This window comes from Erinaceus europaeus, chromosome 3 (assembly GCF_950295315.1).
Source record: "Erinaceus europaeus chromosome 3, mEriEur2.1, whole genome shotgun sequence".
NCBI classification, from domain to species: domain Eukaryota; kingdom Metazoa; phylum Chordata; class Mammalia; order Eulipotyphla; family Erinaceidae; genus Erinaceus; species Erinaceus europaeus.
In genome coordinates, this window is record NC_080164.1 from 165,988,030 (window position 1) to 166,010,506 (window position 22,477).

At 38.9% G+C, this 22,477-nt stretch overlaps 1 protein-coding gene across 4 annotated transcripts in view; it reads right to left on the reverse strand.

The window, feature by feature from the left end:
• Window positions 1-22,477, reverse strand: part of TBC1D19 (TBC1 domain family member 19) — a 131,934-nt gene that overhangs the window by 69,326 nt on the left and 40,131 nt on the right. For all 4 annotated transcript variants that reach the window (XM_007535045.3, XM_060188245.1, XM_060188244.1 and 1 more), the window contains 5 exons: window positions 10,971-11,045; window positions 9,186-9,249; window positions 7,069-7,115; window positions 5,080-5,190; window positions 1,764-1,836 (listed from right to left, as the gene is read on the reverse strand). In XM_007535045.3, the coding sequence (XP_007535107.1) occupies window positions 1,764-1,836; window positions 5,080-5,190; window positions 7,069-7,115; window positions 9,186-9,249; window positions 10,971-11,045 (370 nt within the window). The remainder of the gene's footprint in view (window positions 1-1,763; window positions 1,837-5,079; window positions 5,191-7,068; window positions 7,116-9,185; window positions 9,250-10,970; window positions 11,046-22,477) is intronic.

Consider the following 22,477-nt stretch of genomic DNA (forward strand, 5'->3'; position numbering starts at 1 on the left):
ACAGAGTATAGTTTCAGATGGCACGTATCATCAAAGTTCTGTGTCTTTTAAAAAATATTTTAATTTATTTATTATTGGATAGAGACAGAGAGAAATTGAGAGGGGAGGAGGAGATAGGGAGAAAGACAGAGAGATACCTGCAGCCCTGCTTCACCACTCGTGAAGTTTTCCCCCTGCAGGTAGAGACCAGGGGCTTGAACCTGGGTCCTTGTACATTGTAATGTGACTGCTTAACCAGTTGCGCCTGCGTCTGGCCCCAAGTTCGTCTTTGCCCCCACCTCTCAGTAATAACCACCAGCGTTCTCACAAGTCTTAGAAACAAACAGTTCGCTTCTGGTTTGTTTTTTTGCTTTTACAACTTCATGTGTATCAGTTCTCTAGATGATGCACTGGGATGCACTGGATCGACCTTCGCGTGGTGCATCCCGTGAGTCCCCATTCATTGGGGAAACTGACGATCCTTCCTAGCCGACTGAATCCACATGGATCCCAGTCACTTTCAAAGCCAGCAACAAGCAGCTCCTGAAAGCTTTCAACCTGACGCTGTTGACTGGCTACGGAAGAAGGGCAAACGCTAGAAGAAGTTCTCTAGAGTCTCAAATACCCAACATTGGTCGTAGAAAAGATAGGTAAATGTGTGTGTTCTATGAATACAACCAGACCCTAGGATGCAAATTAAAAAGCATACAAATACATGCAATATGCCAGAATCTCACAAATATAATGTTAAACAGAAAATGTTAAACGCCAAAGAGTGCATATTGTATGCTTCCATTCACATAAATTTCAAGAACTGGCAAAAACAATCTACATTTCCAGAAATCAGAACAGTGATTATCTTTAACATGGGGATGGGGGGGACTGAAAAAGGGTAAGAGGAGGCTTCAATTAATTTATTGATTGATTGATTGATTGATCTGAGTGGCATTTTTGTACAGATATGTTCAACTCATAAAAATTCAGTGAGTCATTCTCTTATGTTATATATACTTCTCTAATATACATGATGCATTAATAAAGTTTAAATGGTAATAATAAACTTCTAGAGTTGCTGACAGGTTGAAATAAGTATATGCTCAATGACTTATTGCCTATTATTATTAACAATAATAAAAATAAATATCCACCTTATTTTATAGAGGAATAAATAATTTCAGAGTTGCAAAAGTGACTTATTCAGTTCACACAGCTAGCTGGTGGCAGAAGAAAGAGCTCTCATAATGCCTATAGTATAATAAAGCCTCTCCTCTTTCAAGTCAATTTTCACTCACTTTTTAACACATTAAAACACCAGCCAGGTGTGTATCATATTTTTTAAAAAGTCATTGCATTTATGCACAAACAGGAAAAAAACGTGGACTATTAAGGCTTAAAGGACACTCACTTTAAAGACTAAGTTTTTTCAGGGTAGAATGTCAGTGTTTGCTTAACTTGATATGAAAAATAAGATGATTGGTGACAGATAGTAAAGAGAAACAGGAGTGCTTCCAACACAAATTTTGTCAACAAAACAACTTACATTTCTCCAGTCACTTTAAAAAGCTATTTTCATGATCTTTAACAAAGAGCCTTGCTGAACTTTGATAGTTACAACACACGATTCTGTTCAATAACTAATAGTAATCAAGATGAAGCCCAAAGCATGCATGCTTAGCTTCACTTAGGCAAATGTTACTGTATTGATTCTGAAGTCAGAAGATAAACTTTAAACTCACTCTTACTTATAGTTAGTTACACAACATGTGGTTGAAATGAGTACTAACCAGGAGGCACTTGTGTAGAGTCATCTATACCCAGTTGCCCTGTTGTTAAGCTTAGTTCTACAAAGAATTCTTTCTGGAAAAAAAAAAAGCATAGAATAAGATCAGACCTTTATGCAGATTATTCTTCGAATCCTCTTTACCATTCGTCAGCTAAAGGAACAAAATCTCAAATGTCAAGTTAATTTTTGCTTCATTCAAATATCTTTAAAAAAAAGAAAAGAAAGAAACATTAAATCTTTAAATAGTAGTTAGTGTATTAGTGCAAAGCTAAAGAGCAAAATGATCATGATTCTTTTTACTGAAAGTACCACGTAACACTTATTTTCATGTGAAATAGAAATGAATAGAAACTACGTCAGGGCTGTGTGTTGCACCTGGTAGTGCATACACATTACAATTTCACAAGGGCGCAGGTTCAAGCCCCTGGTCCCTACCTGTGGGGGGGGGCTTCATGAACAGGAAAGCATTGCTGTAGGTCTCTCTCTCTCTGTGTCTCTCTCTCTCTCCACACAGTTGGTGCTATAAACTGGCACTGCTACTTCTGAAAACATTTTGGCATTTATACTCCTTCTTCCCTCTCAGTTTCTTTCTGTCTCTATGCAAAAATGAATAGACAAAAGAAAAATATGATTAAAGTTATATAAACTTTTAAAAAAAATTTTATTTATTGGATAAGGACAGCCAGAAATCAAGAGAGAAGGGGGTGACAGACAGGGAGAGAGACAGACAGACACCTGCAGCACTGCTTCACCACTCGCAAAGCCTTCCCCCTGCAGGTGGGGACCAGAGGCTCGAACCCGTGTACTTGAGCATTGTAATACGGGCGCTCAACCAGGTGCGCCACCACCTGACCCCTTAAGTTATATAAACTTTTAAGAAAGATTCATATAGATGCATACATAGGGGGGGACATGTAAAAGTTATATTTATCCTAATGTAGTCTCTAGTGGTATTCTTCTTTCTCCTAATTTTTCCTAGAGAAATCTTTTTAAAAATGCATTTCTTCACTTATTTATACTTATAAGAGATAAAGAGATCTGAGCATTACTCAACAGTTTTGGAATATAGTGGGATTGAACCCGGGACCCCTGGAGCCTCAGACATGCAAACATTGCTCTAACACCTTGAGTTATCGCCACCCCTTCGGATACTTTGGTAACTTCTGACCAATATGGATGATTCCATTAAAATGTTATCACATATTTAATAGTGAGTATAAGATTATAGGATAATAGGGATATAATTCCAAACCACTCCCACCACCAGAGTTCTGTACCACCTGCACCCCTAACCACCACATTTCTCCCAAGATCATAGTTATGGTTTGACTTCATATATACTTTTTTTTTTTTTTTGGATAGTGGGCTAGGGCTCTGGAGAGCTGAGGTTCCAGGACAGCTTGGTGGGGTTATCTGCCTAGAGAGGTCAGGATGGGGTCATAGTAGAAATTATACCATTAAAAAACGTTGTTTTCATCTTTTCCAACTCCAATGTCATTTTATTGATGTTGATTTACAGAATTTTTTTCACATGAGCATACATTTCCGTATTTCCCGCAAAAGAGGTAACAGTTCACTTTACTTTCAACTAAACCATCATCTTGTTTCACTGTTGGGACTTAGACCCCCAGCCTCTCCTTAGGAATTCTCCCTTCCTCCTTCTGAATCCCTGACTCTGCTGTGATAAGCTGTAGTCCACTGAGGGTTCATTTTAAAAACAGTTTTCTTAATATTTCTTGATTTTGCTCTTTTAAGTAACAGACTACCTATTACTTATTTAAATAAAGACGGTAATTATACTTTTGAGTAAGGAATTAGTAACATGTAAATCTTTCTTGAAACACATATATGTATGAAACATACATTTTTTTTCTAAATTCATAGCTTCAAATTACCAGTATAATTATGTATTTATGCTTTCTGTGGTACTTCATTTAGCTCTTAATCAACTAAGCACTACAAATGCCCAAAACAACTTAAATTAATTTTTAAGTAAAATTAGACTATCAAGTGCTTTGCTAAAATAAGAATAAATTAGATTTATTCTCCAGACCCCCTTACTTATCTAGTAATATCCAAAGTATTCATGTTTATTATTTGTAAAATTATGACCACATATTATTCATAATATTTTTGTTCCCTAAGTAATTAAATATTTCTATTAATATTTGCCTTAGTGTTTTGTTAGTATTCTGTTGAGTTCTCACATAGATCATGATGCATTTTTGCATAGAAAAACAGTAACAAATATGTCATGACTTTTTCAACAGCCCAATAACTGCTAAGCCCAAACTTCCCTATCTCTGCTGTTTAAGTTAGTGATTTGTTAACGTCCTCCACAAAACAGCTCTTCAGTCTAAAATTTACATACAATTTACTTTTTTTTGTATTACTTTTAAATAGCACACACACTAGCACACACACACAATCATAATTAAACCACTACTTATAGACAACCATTTTCAGACCTCTTCTTGGTATTTCTGACCATACTTCAATTAACAAGTATATACTGGTATTGTTAATTAACCATTTCAATTACTGATTGATTTCGATAGTATAGGGGACGTTAGCTAATGTACATTCTCTTTCCCTTCTTCCATCATTCCAGTGTGTTTAGATAGTAATTCTTCATTAAACCCATACTAAGAGTTTACATTATGACTATTAAAATATTACTCATTTCTGCCCCAAATAATATATTTCCACTTCCATGCAGCTAGTGATTAAACATTTTTTCACTTAGACAGGTTTTTCTTAACATTTAGTTCTTCCTGCATCCTTTAACAACTCTGAAAAAACCTCCTCAATATAATTTTGCAAATGATCAAACACATCAGGTCATCCATATTTTTGATATCTTTCTTGTAGGCAAGAAGCCTAGAACCCTCTAATTTCCTGCTGCAACCTGGAATCCTTATTCTGAAGTACTTCTGAATAAGGAAAAAAAAGGTTTTATTTGTTTGCTTTGTTGCTAGGGGTTTGGTAAGGGCTTTATGCCTGCATTATTCCATGTCCCCTGTGGAGAGAGAAGGAGGGGGGAGGGAGAGAGAGAAAGAGAGAGAGAGATGGAGAGAGAGAGAGAGACCATAGCATTGCTTCACCATCTATGACATCTCCCTTAGCTATTTCCCGATTTATTTTCATGGAAGACACAGAGGAAAAGAGTGACAGACCCGTGTACTGCTAGCTCTGGTTTATACTGTCACAGGGGTGGAACCTGAGGCCTCTGTGGACTCAGTTATGAGAACCTGGGATCTACCATGTTGAGCTGTCTCCTCAAGTTGCTTTAGTTAATTTTTAATGTCTATACTTACCAATTCAGGAATGCCTTTGACTTTCAGAGGAACTTGGATTAAACCCAAATGAGTCCTGAAACTAAGAGAATCACCATTTTCATAATTTGGGTTGCGAAGATTAATTAATACCTTTAAAGATAAACCCAACAAAATTAGTTAGTTTCTTTATAAGATGTTTGCACTTATAAAAATGGCAGTGATATTCTTAGTGTGTCACCATAAAATTAGAAACTATCTATAGTCATGTATATTTTTTAGTCACAATCCAAAATACAACAAAATTGTTTTAAAATGCAAAACCACCATAATCATGCCTTTAATTAGTATGCTTTATCATTTCAATTTGTGACTTACCATATACAACTCCATAAAGTTAAGGACTTGGTTTGAAAGAAACATTTTTCATGGTTAAAAAAAAAAAAGCAGCTTGATTATATTATCTTGTGACTTTTTTTAGAAAACAGGGTAGATGATAGAAAAAAAACACTGGAGTGCAATAGTTATTTGGAAAAAAATGTGGGTTTTTTTTTTTTTTGGGGGGGTGATTGTTTCAGACAGAGAATCTTCTGCCAGTGAGGTAGGGTCCATGCTGAGCCTGGGCTGCTCAGAGGGCAAAACAAAACAGGCACACTATCTAAATGAACTATTTTGCTGGCCATGGAGCAAATTTCCAAACTCTAGACCTTTTAAGAGCAGCTGCTGACAAGTTTTTTGTTTTGTTTTACAATACTGTATTATTTTAATGAGAGAGATACAGAAAGACGAGAGCGAGCATTGTTCAGCTCTGGCTTATGGTGGCGGTGCTGGGGATGGAACTTGGGACCTTTGGAGCCTCAGGCATGGAAGTCCTTTTTCCAGAACCATTATTTTGTTCCTCAGCCCTCTTTTTTTTTTTTTTTTTTTTTTTTTTTTTTTTTTTAGAGAAACAATGAGTAACATTACAAGCATCACATCTAAACCACATCTATTGGGGGAAAGGGTGTTTGTTGGGAAAGCAAATGGGAGGAAGTCAGGGAAAAGCCACAAGACTAAAGAAGCTAAAGGAATGGGGAGGGAAAATAGGAGATGCAGTAACAGGAAATAATGGGTACTGGGTCCCCCTGGGCGTTTGAAGCCACTTTCTGACTGACTTTTAGGTAGAATGAGATATAAAGTCACTTGATACCAAAAAAGTGGCCTATTCTGCATTGTACTTAGTGTGCTAACTCTAGGATCTCCATTAATGAACAGAGTCTATGGTGCGCTGGGACAGAAACAGAAAGAGCAATAAAGAAGCTTCTAGAACAGTCCAGACAAGAGATGAAAACTTAGACGAGGGAAATAACAGTGGTGATGGTAGGAAGTGCATAAATTCCAAGACATTTTGAAGGCAATTTGACAAGATTTGATGATGAACTCCTCATAAGGCATAAGAGAAAAGCAGAATCCAAGATGGGTGAATTAAGATAGTGAATGAATCCTAAGTGCTGGCTGAAGAGTTTCACTTTAAAGCTTGAAATGTCTCTCAAACTTAATTAAGCTCATCCTCTTCACTCTTCCCTCCTGTATTTTTTTTTTAAATCTCAAAGGCAAGTTACATCTCTCAATTGCTCAGTCTAGACACTTAGAGCTTATCCTTATCTTTTTTCTCTTTAAAATGTCTCTTAAAGTTGTTGAATTTTTTTTTTTCCATTTCCAAAGCTATTCTTAGTTCAGTTCTTTCTTGTGTTTTATCTGGAAACAGGGAAGAAGTAAATAAATAAATAAATAAAATAAGATTCACTGAGCACCCACAGGTTCCAGATAGCCCTGAATCAAAATCCTCAGAGTTCATTTCCTTGACCTCCAGTCTTCCTATGCGGCCATGCATTCTTTACGAGCAATTCTCCAAGCACAAATCTGATCAAGTCATTCCACCATTCAACGGCACTGAGTGATGTCTCTGCCTAGAGATATTCCTCTATCATTTTTTTTCAGGTTTTCCTCCTCTTAATTACAGTGTGTGTGTGTGTTTCCAACAGAACTTACCTCAAGGAAATCCTTAGGTGCATAAACAGGTCTGAAAAGACTTAAATCTAGAATTAATAAAGTAGATTAATACAAAATTTCAGTTAAGATATATAAGATTTTATTTATATATTTATCAATATATGGGATTTTTTCTACTTTGATGTGTAATTAATCTAAACATTTGCAGATTATCGATTATTTATCACATTGTCATATATTATTTTTACAGGAACACAAAAGACAGTCCACTCACTTTGACAATCTACATGGCATGAGAAGAAATCAAGAAGCTCTCTTCATAAATTTGTAATACAGTATTTACAACTGAATTGAATAACCAGTGTTTATAAGATAGAGAAGTTCTGTGATGGTGGAGGAGCGCCTAGGTGGGAGATTAAAATATGTGGAAAACTGAGAAATGTTACACAGATACCAACTACTGTATTTTACTATTGACTGTAAACCATTAATCTCCCCAGTAAATGAAAAGAAAGATTCAAAAATTCTATAAATCAATAAGATATAAAAAAGTTCTATAAAAGAATTCTCCGAGTATTCAGAATATAATGTAGCCTCAGTGAATTTCTCCAACTATATTGAACTATTATTCTCCCTTTCAAGCTTCTCTAACATTCTGCTTCCTCTATTAAGGCATGTATTTCTTGCCCAGATGACTGTATTTTTTTTTTTACCAAGGAAAAATAGAGGTTTTGAACATGTTTGTCTCTGCAATGATATACATATATTTATCATAGTATATGATACATAATTGTCACTTATACAATGTTTACAAAATTCATTGATTCAATTTTAAACATTAAAATGAACCCCCCCAAAATATTGAAAACATTTAGAAGTGTTAAAACTTTCACCATTTAATCTATATTTAGCATTGCAATGTGATTAAGTCAGAAAATATCTACTTTACTAAGTGCAAGAAAGCCAACAATTAACTTTCATATATTATATATATAAAAAAAGGCTTTAGTGGGTCAGATGGCACCGGTTTAAGCGTACATAGTATGAAGCTCAAGGACCCATGCAAGGACCAGTGCAGGGTTCCTGGTTCAAGCCCCCGGCACCCCTCCTGCAGGGGGGAGGTAAGGGGGGCGGGGTGGAATCCCTTCACAAGCGATGAAGCAGTTCTGCGGCTGTCTTTCTCTCCCCCTCCTCTCTCAATTTCTCTCTGTCCTATTCAACTAAAAAAAAAAAAAAAGGAAACATGGATGCCAGGAGCACTGGATTTGTAGTGCAGGCACTAAGTCCCAACAACAACTCTGGAGGCAAAATAAATAAATAAATAAATAAATAAATAAATAAATAAAAGGAAAAAAAGAAAATGTCTTTAAATGCCGTTAAAACTGTAAAATACAGGGGCCGGGTGGCGGCGCACCTGGTTGAGCGCACATGTTACAGTGAGCAAGGACCCTGGTTTGAGCCCTTAGTCCCCACCTGCAGGGGGAAAATTTCACCAGTGGTGAAGCAGGGCTGCAGGTGTCTCTCTGTCTCTCTCCTCTGTCTCCCCAATTCCTCTCAATTTCTGGCTGTCTCTATCCAATAAATAAATAAATGGATTTTAAAAACCTGTAAAGTACAATTTAACTGTACAAAGTAGATACTATCAAATCAGTGTGTATGTACTTGGGGCTGCTAGTTTCCCAAAAGAATTGTTAATAAGCTGCACCAGAGAGAAAGGGGTGTTCTGTTGGAGGGTGACGTGGGCTGGCGCTTATTTTGGGGACATACGAAATTTTATCCGATACAGCAGCCTTAGAAACCATTCCCCATTCCCTCAACAAAAAGAATACTGCTAAGTGCGTAAGGATCTCGGTTTGGGCCCCCCACTCCCCACCTGCAGGGGAGTCGCTTCACAGGCGGTAAATCAGGTTTGCAGGTGTCTATTTTTTTCCCCCTCTCTGTCTTCCCCTCCTCTCTCCATTTCTCTCTGTCGTACTAAACAACGATGACATCAATAACAACAACAATAATAACTACAACAATAAAATAACAAGGGCAACAAAAGTGGAAATAAATAAATAAATACTTAAAAAAACAAAAGGATACTGCTACTTTGGATCCACTCTTAAGAAGAAAAGATTTTCCTACTACCATATTTTGAGAAGTTCTTCACATACCTGGTTCATCAGTTCCCATTTCATTCCACTTATTGAGAAGTTCTTTCTGTTCCACAGCTGGCCTCTAAAAGAGATAATTTTAAAATTGGCTTCATTTTTTATGAAGTTTAGCAATGCAACTGAAAAATAGGAGACATTTACTAATCTAAAAGTTTGAATAACCTGCCAAGTATAAGGAAAAAACAACCCCATTACAGATGGCCAATTTGTTGATGGCAGCTAATCAAATTAATGTATTTATTTATGATAGTATATCTAGTCTTTTTTTTCTCCTGGAGGCTATTTTTTCCCATTTTTGTTGCCCTTGTTGTTATTATTGTCATTGCTATTGCTGGATAGGACAGAGAGGAGATAGAGAAAGGAGAAGAAGACAGAGAGAAGGACAGAAAGATAGGCACCTGCAAACCTGCTTCACTGCTTTTGAGAGGACCCCCTGCTGGTGGAGAGCTGGGGGCTCGAACTGGGACTTTTGTGATGGTTCTTGCGCTTTGCACTATGGGCGCTTAACCCACTCTGCTACCGCTGCCTGGAGCATATCTAGTCTTAAAGGCTTAGTTGGAATATAGTGCTGAATAGTACAAGAAAATAAAGTAATTAATCTGTACTGGACAGTAAATTTTACAAAGAAAAACTGTTCCTCAGACATACAGTACTTCTCTTACACTGTCCACCAATCTCAGAAATGGATTGCAAGGGGAAGTGGCCCAGAGAGTGTGACTAAGTGTGACTAAGTCGGTAGCATCACCTTCCTCTACGAAAGACAGTATACTACACAATACTACATATTTAGAAGGTATTTCAAAATACACTTTTGTACCACCCTACAGGTGCTTTCAATGCTTTGCCCTTGGAATCCTCGAAAGCACACACATATATTCTGCTCAACAGCAAGTAAAAAAGAAAAAAGGCAGGTAGGAGGAATGAAGTGAAACGTATTTTTTCCCTACTTATAAGCAGTTATCTTAAATCCAGAATAGTTTTCAAGTAGCTTCTCTCTCCTTTTCATCTCATCCATCTAAAAGCCCAGAATGAGAGGTAAGTGTTGAGAATTGGAGCTAAATGAATATAATACTATTGGATTTAGATAGTTCTGAAGGACGGCAAGCATCCTTTGTATTCTCTGTGTTAACACGGAAATACGGTACCATGGTGGCTATTTAAGTTCATCTTTAAGAAGTATAGCTACTGTCCTAATTAGCCAAAAGAGTAAGGTGGCTAAAGACTGTTAACATGGACTTAAAAATCCATAGCCAACTCTTCAAATAATCTATTCTAAAGACTCCACGCTTCATTTTCAAGATTTATTACAAAAGCATTAGGATAAGCATAATGAAATCTATACAAAGTATGCCTTCATAGTTGTCATCCAGCTTTTTGTTTTAATTTTTTGAAGATTTATTTATTGGGCTGGAGGGGTGAGAGAGCAAATGAGTGAGAGTGACAGGTTAAGTGGAGCCAGGGATCAAACCTGTGTCCTCTAGGACCTTGGACATGCAAGCTGTGCCCTGGCATGCTGAGCTAGTACCCTGCCTAGCTTTTTTTTTTAACATCAACTAGTAAGATATATGTTCTTTGCTTATAAGCAGTTATATTAAATCCAGAATAGATTTCAAATAGCTTTTCTCCCCTTTTCATCTCTCCCATCTAAAAGTCCAGAATGAGATAAGTGTTGAGAATTAGAGCTAAATGAATATATATATATATGTACATAAGTATCTGCTGAACAGAACAGTTATAATTTTATGACACTTCATTCATCATAAAATACGGATAGTTCACAAATACCTTTCGTGCTAGTGGAATGCTCAGTTCAGTGCACATGCTGTTTAAACTCTTCAGAATTCTTTTTTCCCAGCTCCCCTGAAATATAAGGAATAGTTGATTACTGTTTCTTGTTAATAATATTAAGACAATTTAGGAAAAAGAAAACATTTGTTTATTTATTTATGTTGGATAGAGACAGAAAGAAGTTGAGAGGAAAGGAGGAGCTAGAGAAGGAGAGACACCTGCAGCACTGTTTCGCTACTCATGAAGCTTCCCCCCTGCAGGTGGGGACCACAGGATTGAACCTGGGTCCTTGCACATTGTAACTGCTCACCAGGTGCACCTCCACCCAAGCCCGGGACACTTTTTTTTTTAATTAACAATCCTATGAACTGCATAGAGATGATGAGGATGGTTGCCATTAGTTGTCTTCATTTATTAGTTCATTCAGCTAATACTGATTATTGCCACTATATGTCAGATATTTAGCACTGTGAATTAAATCATAAATGACAGGAGTTTAAGTCCTCTACAGGCCACTTCTAAATCACTGAAACCAAAATAAAATTATACTGAAGCTTCAAAATAAAGATGTAGTGAGGAGAAAAAGATAACGAGGTATTCTATCATTTGCGGATTTACAGTCAACAAATATAATAGCGATGACTCTCTTACATGGCTATCACTGAGATCAAAGATGAAAGTGTCTTTATAGTGATATCATATGGCTATAGTGGTCATTCAACAAACTACTGCTTTTACTATAGCTGTTATTGTTCACAGCTTCTATTTTTATTTAGTCATGTTTTATTATCTTTATTTATTGGATGGAGACAGAGAAACGGAGAGGGGAGGGAGTGATACAGACAGATGGAGAAAGAGAGACACCTGCAGTACTGCTTCCTCACTTGAAAAGATTCCCCCTTGCAGGTGGGAACCAAGGGCTTGAACTTGGGTCCTTGCGCATTGCAATTGTGCACTCAACCAGGTGCACCACCAGCCGGCCCAGGTTCACAGCTTCTTGAACACACATCTTAAGTGCAGAATTCTCCTTCTCTGAGATACATACTTCTGCTCTACTCTCCTCTTATTCCTACTTTATCTGAATAAGTCATATTCACCTGTTAGTTCTTGACTTCGTTTAGGCCTCTTATTTGTTCCCCCATTCCAGATGGTGCTGGAAGCCTTTATTTAGGGCTCTCACAGCACTCTGTTCTTAACCTGTGATGACACACCTCACATTCTGTTTAGCACATAGCTCAGTAACTGGATTTCTACTTAAGTAGTACAATAAGAATTGTTTAAAGTTTTGATACAATAGTTTATGAAATGAATGGATAAGAAAGGTCCTCTAAAGGAGAAATACAGAGCAGTGTGAAGCATAGAAATCACTTTTATAAATATGTAGAAATAGATGCTTAAGAATAAAATATGCTGAATAAATCGCAAAATGTGGCCAAAAATAGCCCCACTTATTGACTCATTTTTTAAATATTTATTTATTTTCCCTTTTGTTGCCCTTGTTTTTTATTGTTGTAGTTATTATTGTTGTTATTGATGTTGTCGTTGTTAGATAGGACAGAGAGAAATGGAGAGAGGAGGGGAAGACAGAGAGGGGGAAAGAAAGACAGACACCTACAGATCTGCTTCACTGCTTGTGAAGCACTCCCCTGCAGGTGGGGAGCCGGGGGCTCGAACCAGGATCCTTACGCCGGTCCTTGCGCTTTGCGCCACCTGCACTTAACCTGCTGCGCTACCGCCCGACTCCCTATTGACTTATTTTTAACCCATTCTTTTTCTCTGAAAATAGTTCCAAACCTTTAAACTACCTGGTCCCAGTAATTCTTTACACAATAAGATGAATAACTCAAATTTGATTATGGAGTTTTAATCTTTATTAAAAGTATTTTATGATAATTATTGGATTAAAGTTACTTTTAAGAAAAAATAAACTTTCTTATACCTGCTTCCATAATCTGGAGTGACAGAAGCCTGATTAAAGGAAAATGTATTTAAGCTGAGACCAGAATGTTGAATAAAATTTATCCAGATAACTGGAAACAGAAGTAGGCTGTATGGTTATAATAACTGTCTGTGAATAAGGTATCCAAAGGTATCAAATAAGCAAACTTGTTCATTCACATATATCTTAGTCAAATTCCTAATTAATGAATAATATTTCAAAACACTTTCATTTAAAAATATTTTACATAAGTTTGACTTTTATTTTGGATAGAGACAGAAGTTGAGATGGAAGGTGGTTAGAGAGGGAGAGAGAGACCCCTATAACACTTATGAGGCTTCTCGCCTGCAGGTGGGTACCAGGGGCTTGAACCCAGGATCCTGTGAACTGTAATGTGTACACTCAACCAGGGGTACCACCACCCGACCCCAACGTGCTCATTTGCAACTACTCACAAAAAGAGCTCTTGAATTTATAAAGAAAAAAAATAATTTTCAGATATGAAAATAAAACTACAACACATACCAATGCAAGACTTAAAGCTTTCCTCAGTACTGTGGAGGCCAGTGGACTTGGGTCTCACTTGGCAAAGCAGCTTACTCTCCAAGTTAAGTTATTTCACTGGCCCTGTATGTCATGCTTAGCATTGACAAAACAAACTAGTAAATAAGCTATTAAAAAATAACATGGCATTAGAACAAAATAAAAAGGAAATAATGGTTTCTACCCTGAAGACCTACAAAATAAATAAAAAGCTTTTAAAATGTTATTTATGAAGGAAATGAATGGCCGTTTACATTTAAAATGCTTAAATAGGAAGACATTACCTTTTACCCAGGCCCATATCCTCTCCAAATGAAATTATTGTTGCCTTCAAACCTGTTTTCCTAATAATTGAATTCTGTGTATTAACTCAAAGGACTTTAAGAGTTTATAAATAAGACCATTTCTAAACCCTAAGAGGGAAAATATTTTTTAAAAAGTCACAATTGTATTGACATCTTTAAATGGGCTGTAGCTATCATTATACAACTTTTGTAAAATGAAATAAGACTTCTTTAAAAAAGAAAACATGCAATCTGTCTAAAATAGACCTACTAGCTTTTTCCAAAATGAAGACCTCAAAACTCATCTGGTATAGTCTTGCCTTTAAGTTCTTAACTATTAAATAATTTGTTCTGCTTTATATCTTAATGCTTTTTCAGCTACCAAGCTGCAGATGCTACCGTGATGCCAGCCTGACTTTCCTGGGCAGACGATCCCTGCAATGTGTCCTGGAACCCCATCTCTCCAGAGCCCTGCCCCCTAGGGAAAGACAGAGAGACAGGCTGGAAGTACAGATCAACCTTCCAACACCCAGATTCAGCAGAGAAGCAATTACAGAAGCCAGACCTTCCACCTTCTGCACCCAACAGTGATCCTGGGTCCATGTTCCCAGAGGGATAGAGAGTTGGAAGGCTTTAGGGAGAGATGAGAGTGGGATGTGGAGTTCTGGTTGTGGAAGTTGTGTGGAATTGTACCCCTCTTATACTACTGTCTTATGGCTATTTTTTATTTTATAAATAATAAAAACATGTAGTCTATAACTTTTATTAAGGAATATAAAAACTCCTGTTTTCTTATTTAAAAAGATAATGAAATAGTAAAATTATTTTCTTTGCTTTGACAAAAAATAAAAGTACTACCAACCATAGCCCTGTTAGATAATGTATGGGTTTTAGTATTTCTTCTCTGACTATAAAAGTAACATTTTGGGGCTGGGTGGTAGCACATCCAGGAGAATGCACAATTGTTACCATGCAAAAGGATCCAGGTTCAAGCCCCCAGTCCCCACCTGCAGGGGGGAAGCTTCATGAGTGGTAAAGCAGGGCTACAAGTTTCTCTCTGTCTCTCTCCTCTCCTCTTCCCTCTCATCTCAGTTTCTCTCTACTTCTATTCAATAAATGAACATTTAAATAAATTTTTTTAATTTTTAAAAAATATTTATTTTGTTTATTTATTCCCTTTTGCTGCCCTTGTTGTTTTATTGTTGTAGTTATTATTGTTGTTGTCGTTGTTGGATAGGACAGAGAGAAATGGAGAGAGGAGGGGAAGACAGAGAGGGGGAGAGAAAGATAGACACCTGCAGACCTGCTTCACCGCCTGTGAAGCGATTCCCCTGCAGGTGGGGAGCCGGGGTTCGAACCGGGATCCTTATGCCGGTCCTTGTGCTTTGCGCCACCTGCGCTTAACCCGCTGCGCTACAGCCCGACTCCCTAAATAAAATATTTTAAAAGTTTAAATGAGATAACTCAAAAGCTAAAACAACGTGTAAAGAGTAAAATCAGGTCTGGGAGACAGGCAGGCCCTGAGTTTGAACCCCAGTACCACACAGCTGCAAAGTCTCCAGTGCTATGGTATTTCTCTCTCTCTCTCTCTTTCTCTCTCTCTCTCTCTCTCTCCCCCCCTCTCTCTGAAATAAAAATCAAAAGACTTGAGGGAAATAAGTGGCATAGGCCCCATCATTGGGGGAGGGAGGGGACCATAAATGAGCTGCCACAAAGTGCCATCAACCAAAACAACCGCTGTTAACATGTTGTTCTATGATTTTTCTATGCAGGTTGTGTGCGTAACTGAGATAGATGTGTATTTATATGCATATAGATATTTGAGTGGAAATACCTTTTTAATTTGTTACTATTGTCATGAACATAAATTGCTGTGTTTATCTAATTCATTCCTTTAGATAAGAGTCTAGAAGTGGAACTACCAGGAAAAGAATGGAATGAATATACTCTAGGAGGGAAATTTTTCCATTTAAAAAAAAAGTTATGATTTCGGGGTCCAGGCAGTGGCACACTCGTTAAGTGCACACAATACTCTATACAAGGACCTGGGTTCAAGCCCCTGTTCCCCACCTGCAGGGGGAAAGCTTCAAAATTGTTGAAGTAGGGGTGCAGGTGCCTCTCTGTCTCTTTCCCTCCCTATCTTCTCCTTCAGTTTCTCTCTGTCTCTGTCCAATAATAAATAAAAACCTAAGGAGCCGGGTGGTGGTGCACTTGGTTGAGCATACATGTTACAGTGTTCAAGGACTCAGGTTCAAGCCCTCAGTCCCCACCTGAGGGGAAAGCTTCAAGAGTGGTGAAGCAGAGCTGCAGATGTCTCTCTGTCTTGATCCTTCTCTATCTCCCCCTTCCTTTAGATTTCTGGCTGTCTCTATCCAATAATAAAGATAATAAAAATTTAAAAATAAATAGTTTAAAAAATGTACATAATAATAATTTCTAAAAGTCTATACTGAGTATCTACCACAGGAGATACGCTGTGCCAGATGTTAGAGACATTGCTATGAAAAGAGAGACCCTGATCCTACTTCAGAGACTAGAGAATCTAGGTGATCATACAGGAGTGGAGAGGAGGGGAAATTTCTCCTTTCCCTTCTGGATTCTTCTTGGACTGGACAAGTAATCAAAATTAACACCCGATAGTTTATAGGGTTAAAAAGATGAATTTTGTACAACAGGGAGCCCACACAGAAAGGAAGTGCCCCAAAGATAGTAAGGCAAGATGGGGTATTTAGCCAGAGCTAAGGCATGGGCTCTAAGGGTCTGGAGCTTCAGGGAGAGAAGGGGGCAGGGAACACTCAGATGAGGACTGGGCTAATTCATATGGCAAAGACCACATGTTTGTAGTTAGATGTTTGCCCAGCCATACAGATATTCCTATGATTCAGTCCCTGACACTGCCATATTCCAGAGCCAAGTGGTGCTCTGTTCACTCTCATTCTCTGTGTGTGTGTGTATGTGTGTGTCTCCATCCGTATCTTTTGGAAAAAAATTAAATAAACTTCTTCTTTTGGCGAAGCAAAAGACTCTGGGAAAATGGGGTGGGATGAGGGGGGAGAGGGTGTCAGGTACCCAGGACACGATGGTGAAGAGAGACATGGGTTGGTGGTGGGAGTGGTGTGCAGATGTCTATCACGTTGAGGAAAGAGACTGCACTCGTGTCAACGACTTTCCTGTGAACCATTATTTCCCCCACTAAGATGATTTGGTAAAATAAATACATCATTAAAAATAATAAAGTATTGATTTATCAAAAGGAGAGCAGAATTATTGTCCATGGAACTCCTATTTCTTTTTCTTTTTTTGTGGAGTATCTATTAGGAAAGGTATTTTGCAGAAAACACTATGGGAAGTGCTGATACAGTGTAATAAGCCTCTTTCCCTTGTCAGCCCAGAAAATCAAACATCAGCAGAGCTCGCCCAGACTGCAGATAGACGGTCTACATTCCAACTCCAAACACACAATCAAGAGCTAAGTGAAATTAAAGTAACTCATGAAACTTTAATAGAAAAAAATGGATCAAATTTTCCTAGCATAGTCCTAAAATATTTTCTGCCCACCTATTTTACTGAATTAAAAATGAAGGAAAAGCAACTGGATTTTTTTTTTTTCTTCCAGGGTTATCACTGGGGCTCAGCACCTGCACTACCAATCCACTGCTCCTGGTGACCATTTTTTTCGGTTTTTGTTTATTTGTTTGTTTTGATGAGATAGAAATTGAGAGGGGAGGGGGAAATAAAAAGGGAGAGAGAAAGACAGACACCTATAGATGTGCTTCAATGTGGGGAGACGGGGGCCTGAAACTGGATTCTTGCACAGGTCCTTGAGTTTCATACTATGTGCATTTAACCAAATGTGTCACTGCCCAGCCACCCCCAACTGGATTTTTTAAAAGCTCTTTTTGGTCACGAAGAGAAAATAAAAGTTCCTGATGAGGGATCATCTGTCTAGTGCTCCTTCAGAACTTTCTAGTCATTCCCCCTTAGAATATGCCACTTCTTTCCTTATACTCCAGCTACTTGTACCCAAGTCTTCTCTGAATTATCAAATCATCTAGGTATCAGGAGAACTTATTTTTTAATCTCTATAACACAGAGCAGCATGTTGCCTACCAACAGACAATAAATATGTCCTAAATGAATACTGCAATAATCGGTACAAGAGATGACAAGTATTCACAAACACACAAACACCTGCTACGTAAAGGTCAATGTACTAGGTGTGATTGCTACACAGTTTAATAGGCTTACACGAGACGTCAGAAAGCCACATATAGAATTTTCTACAATGGCATGCAATCTGCAAAAGGGGTCATGGAATGATCATGAGCTACAAGCATCCAAAGAGGCAGAGAGCTTTCTCAGTAAGAGTAAAAATATCAAACACACCGTCTAAACTGACCCTTGCAAAATAGATGGGGCTTTATAATGTGGATCAAGTAGAAAGGATTTCCCATGACAAGAAAAAAAATAATAATAATAAGAGAAACGTTAAAGATGTAAGAGGGGAAGGTACAAGGGAGCAGAGATGGCTGAATGGTGGGGAGGCTGGTGATAGCTAGGCATTCTCAAATGCTCAACTCTAGCACAAAAACTTAACTTGTTAGGCGGTTGGGAATCACTGAAGGCTTCTTAGAAGGCACTGATATAGTAGGTTTAAATACTTGTAGTTAAAGCTACTAATATTAGGGAAATGTAAGGAAATGGGAAGAGAGTCACGATCAGTCAGGAAGATAACAAGGTTAAGACAAGGGGCCCAGTTAGCTAGCTCACCCGGAAAGGAGCCTGCTTGTTCATGCCTGAAACCCAGGGTTGAGGCCCTCATCCCCAAGGCACTAGGGGAAGCTGTGGTACTATTGTGGCTCACTCTGTCTGCCGGGATAGCCTGAGGGTGCTTCTTCCCAAGCAAGTGCTCTCTGGGTTGAGTTAACACCGCAGGAGATACACTCTGGAACTCTCGGAGCCGGAAAGCAGTTCCAAGTGTTTTTACTCAGAAAAGCAGCTTGTATAATATACTAGCCAAGTAGGGTGGAAACAGGTGTGACTAGGAGAGGGGGCGGAGCAAAAAGACAGCGTGAACCAGTGGGGATTAAACCAATGCCCTGGAGGGAGGGTGGTGCTTAGTTAACAGTGGTTATGTAAAGAGACTGCAGCTTTGAGTGGGATCAAACCAAAGCCATGCAGGCATGCCGGTGCTTAGTTAAGCAAGATTAGAGACAGAAGCTTTAAGCCAGGGGAGCTGGCATACTACCCAACATCTGTCTATCTGAAAATGTCAGCCTGAGGGTGGAGGGTAGTTAGCATAATGGTTATTCAAAGAGACTGAAGCTCCAAAGTCCCAGGTACAATCCCCTGTGCCACCTTCATCCAGAGCTGAGCAGTAATCTGGTAATAAACAAACAAACAAGCAAACAAATAAATATTAAAAAGAAAAAGAAATCTCTAGGGCAGAAGTAGATAGCAAAATGATTATACAAAGAGACTCTCATGCCTAAGCTCCAAAGACCCAGGTTCAATCCACTGTACCACTATATGCCAGAGCCGAGCTGTGCTCTGGTTAAAAAAAAAAAAAAAGGAGAAGAAAAAGTCAGCCTGAATCACTGAAGCACCCCCCCACATCACAATAAACTAAGACAAGGATGTAAGGACTGAGAATATAGCTCAGCGGTAAAGTGTATGTCTTGCAAGTATGAGGCCTTGGGTTTGATCCTCAGCATTTCACTATCCTTCTTGCCTTCCCCCCACCCCAGCAAAGAGACAAGGATCTAAGTTAAAGCATAATGTCTGAAAGAAGCACTCCGTAGAATAAAGTTGCTATCACCCTCACCGCTGTCATCATCTCGCTATGTTAACAGTTCTGATAATAAAAAGAGAAAGAAATAATTTATACGACCTGGTGACTCTTTGAATTTGGAAAGTTGAGATCAAAGTCAAGTCTAAATTACTATAATAGTAGCAGGGAAACATTGTGCAGTGGTTAGAATGCAGGACTCACATGTGTAAGACATAAAGTTAATTCCTCATATCATATATAATTAAGCAAAAACAGTACTTGGGTCTCTCTCTCTCTCTCTCTCTCTCTCTCTCTAGGGTTATTTCTCTCACAAGGGTTATTTCTGAAGCATGATGCCTGTACAAAGAATCCAATACTTCTGGTGGTCATATTTTGTCTTTTGTTTTTGCTTTCTTGTTTTTGACTTTTCCCTTTTTCTTATTTTCTTGAATGGAGACTGAGAAGGAGAGGAGAGAGCAAGGAGGAGAGGCACCTGGAGCACTGCTCTCCAGCTCAAGAAGCATCCCCCTGTGGGGGGGGGGGGATTCTGGGGGCTTGAAGCTGGGTCCTCACACATGGTAAAGTATGTGCTCTACCCGGAGCACCACTGCTAAGGCCTTAAATAGGAGGAAGAAAGAAATAGGAGGTTTGGAAAATATGCTCAGTATAGAAATGTAAGCAGTTGTTCACAGAACAACAACAACAAAAATAAGTGGCAGCTAGGAGGAGAGAAGCTGTAGCAGCTTGAATGAGGTGCCCTGAATATTCTTAATGAAGTAAGTTGGCAAGTGCTAAAAATGAGTGAAATAAAAATTGAAGACTATACAAACATGGAAAAGTTTCACTAATCAGTAATAAAAGGGTCAACTGATGGCAGAATGAATCCAATGAAAGACAAATTTGAACCAAATTAATAGTAAACATAGAATTTGTGTGATTTTCCGTCTATATATTCAATAGTTTCAGGACATTGAGAACGAGTAGAGCTAGTTTTAGGTGAAGTGATGGAATGGCAGGACAATATGAGGCTGGTGGGGCAAGAGAGAACCTGCTAGATGAAGTAGCTTTCAGGCAAAGAGGAGAGAAATACCCAGTACAACAGGCAGTTGAAGACCCCAGTAATTCTCGGAGAGCACACATAAGAAGACAGGCAGATGCTAACTAACAGGGGAATGGCATAGTGTGGCCATGGCCAAAAAAAATCAATTATTCCAGCAAACATTTATTGAGTGTCCTAGGAGCTAGCGCAGTGCGAGATGCTCAGGATGAGATGCACAGTCTCTACTCTTAATAAATAATTTAGTTCTGGGATTGGCAAACACTGTAAAACGGCAGGTAGCAAATCTTTTAGGCACTGTGGATCTTTAGTGCAACTACTTCACTCCAACAATGGAGTGAAAAAGCAGTCTCAATGCTTAAACAATTGGGAAAAAATCTAAGGTTATCAGATAAAGAGTTGGATAAGGGCAAGAGACTGGCTCACTTAATAACGGCCCTTTTGGTCAATATCACACCACCTCACCATCTAGGGCCCTAGTCAGGGAATCCTTGGATTCCCACACAAATATGATGGGCCTAGACCTCTAATGGGCCCCTCTCTGCACCACCCCTGGGCACTGCCATTAGGAACGTCATCATAAGCCCTCTTGTGGGCCTATTCTCATCTGCTCTGTTCCTACTTTTTGGTTCCTGTTCATTAACAATTTTGTCTCTCTTTATATCCTTGCCACCTTCCAGACACCAAGTTGCAGATGCTACCATGATTCCAACTTGACTTCTCTGGGCAGATGACCTCTGGGCAGTGTGTTCTGAAACCTTGCCTCTCCAAAGCCCTGCCCCAAAAGGGAAAGACAGAGACAGGCTAGGGGAATGGATGGACCTGCCAATGCCCAGGTCCAGCAGAGAAGCAATTACAGATGTTAGAACTCCTACCTTCTGCAACTTAAAGACAATTTTGCCCATTGAGCCACCTCCTGGACTACTGCAAAAACAATATTGGTCCATAATCCCAGTGATGGAGAAGTGATAGGTGGAAGAGGGTAAAAGGCTCTGAACTCCAACTCCAATGGGACCCAGAGAGAGAAGAGGAAAAGGAGAGGGACATCTGAATGTAGCAGTAGGGTTATGTGTGGTTTGGAGGGGAAGAGAGGACTGGACCTGGAAGAAAAAGGGGGTAATTATGTACAAATGTAGGCAGATAGTCGTAGAGATGATAGTTAACCCATGTCTGCAGCCTTAGGAGAATGACAGTGGCTTGCAATGGAGGGGCTGGGGATCCTGAACCCTGGTGGTAATGGTGTGGGGTCACACCCCGGTTGACATGTAATTTTGTAAATCAATATTAAGTCACTAATAAAATAAAAAATAAAAATAAGCAGTTACATCCCCTATCATTTACCTTTCTGGGAGTATGGACCAAAATTCTTTATGGGGTGCAGAAAGCAGAAGGTCTGGATTCTGTAATTGCTTCTCCACTGGACATGGACACTGGCAGGCTGATCCCTACCTCCAGCCTGTTTTCAATCTGTCCCTAGTGGAATAAGGCTCTTCAACTTCTTTTTTTTTTAATAAAATGGGGGGGGGGTGGCATGGAGAGGAAAGAAAGAAGGAAGGGCAGAGGAAGATGGGGCCCACCAACGGCACATCCAGTTGAGCACACATGGTACAACACAAGGACCCAAGTTCAAGCCCCTGGTCCCTACCTACGGAGAGAAGCTTCACAAGCAATGCTACAGGTGTCTGTCTCTCTTACTCCCTATCCCCTCTCCCCCTTGATTTCTCTCTGTCTCTACCCAATAGATAGGTGGAAGAAAGAGAGAGAGGGAAAGAAATGGGTAAGCACACAGGCAGGTCGGTTGGTATGAAGGAAGAAAGGGTTGGTCCTCTGGGAGTGGCTGAATTATGAGGCATGAAGCCCGAGCGAAAAACCTGGCAGCAAACAAACAAGACTGGATCTGTTGTTTCCCTC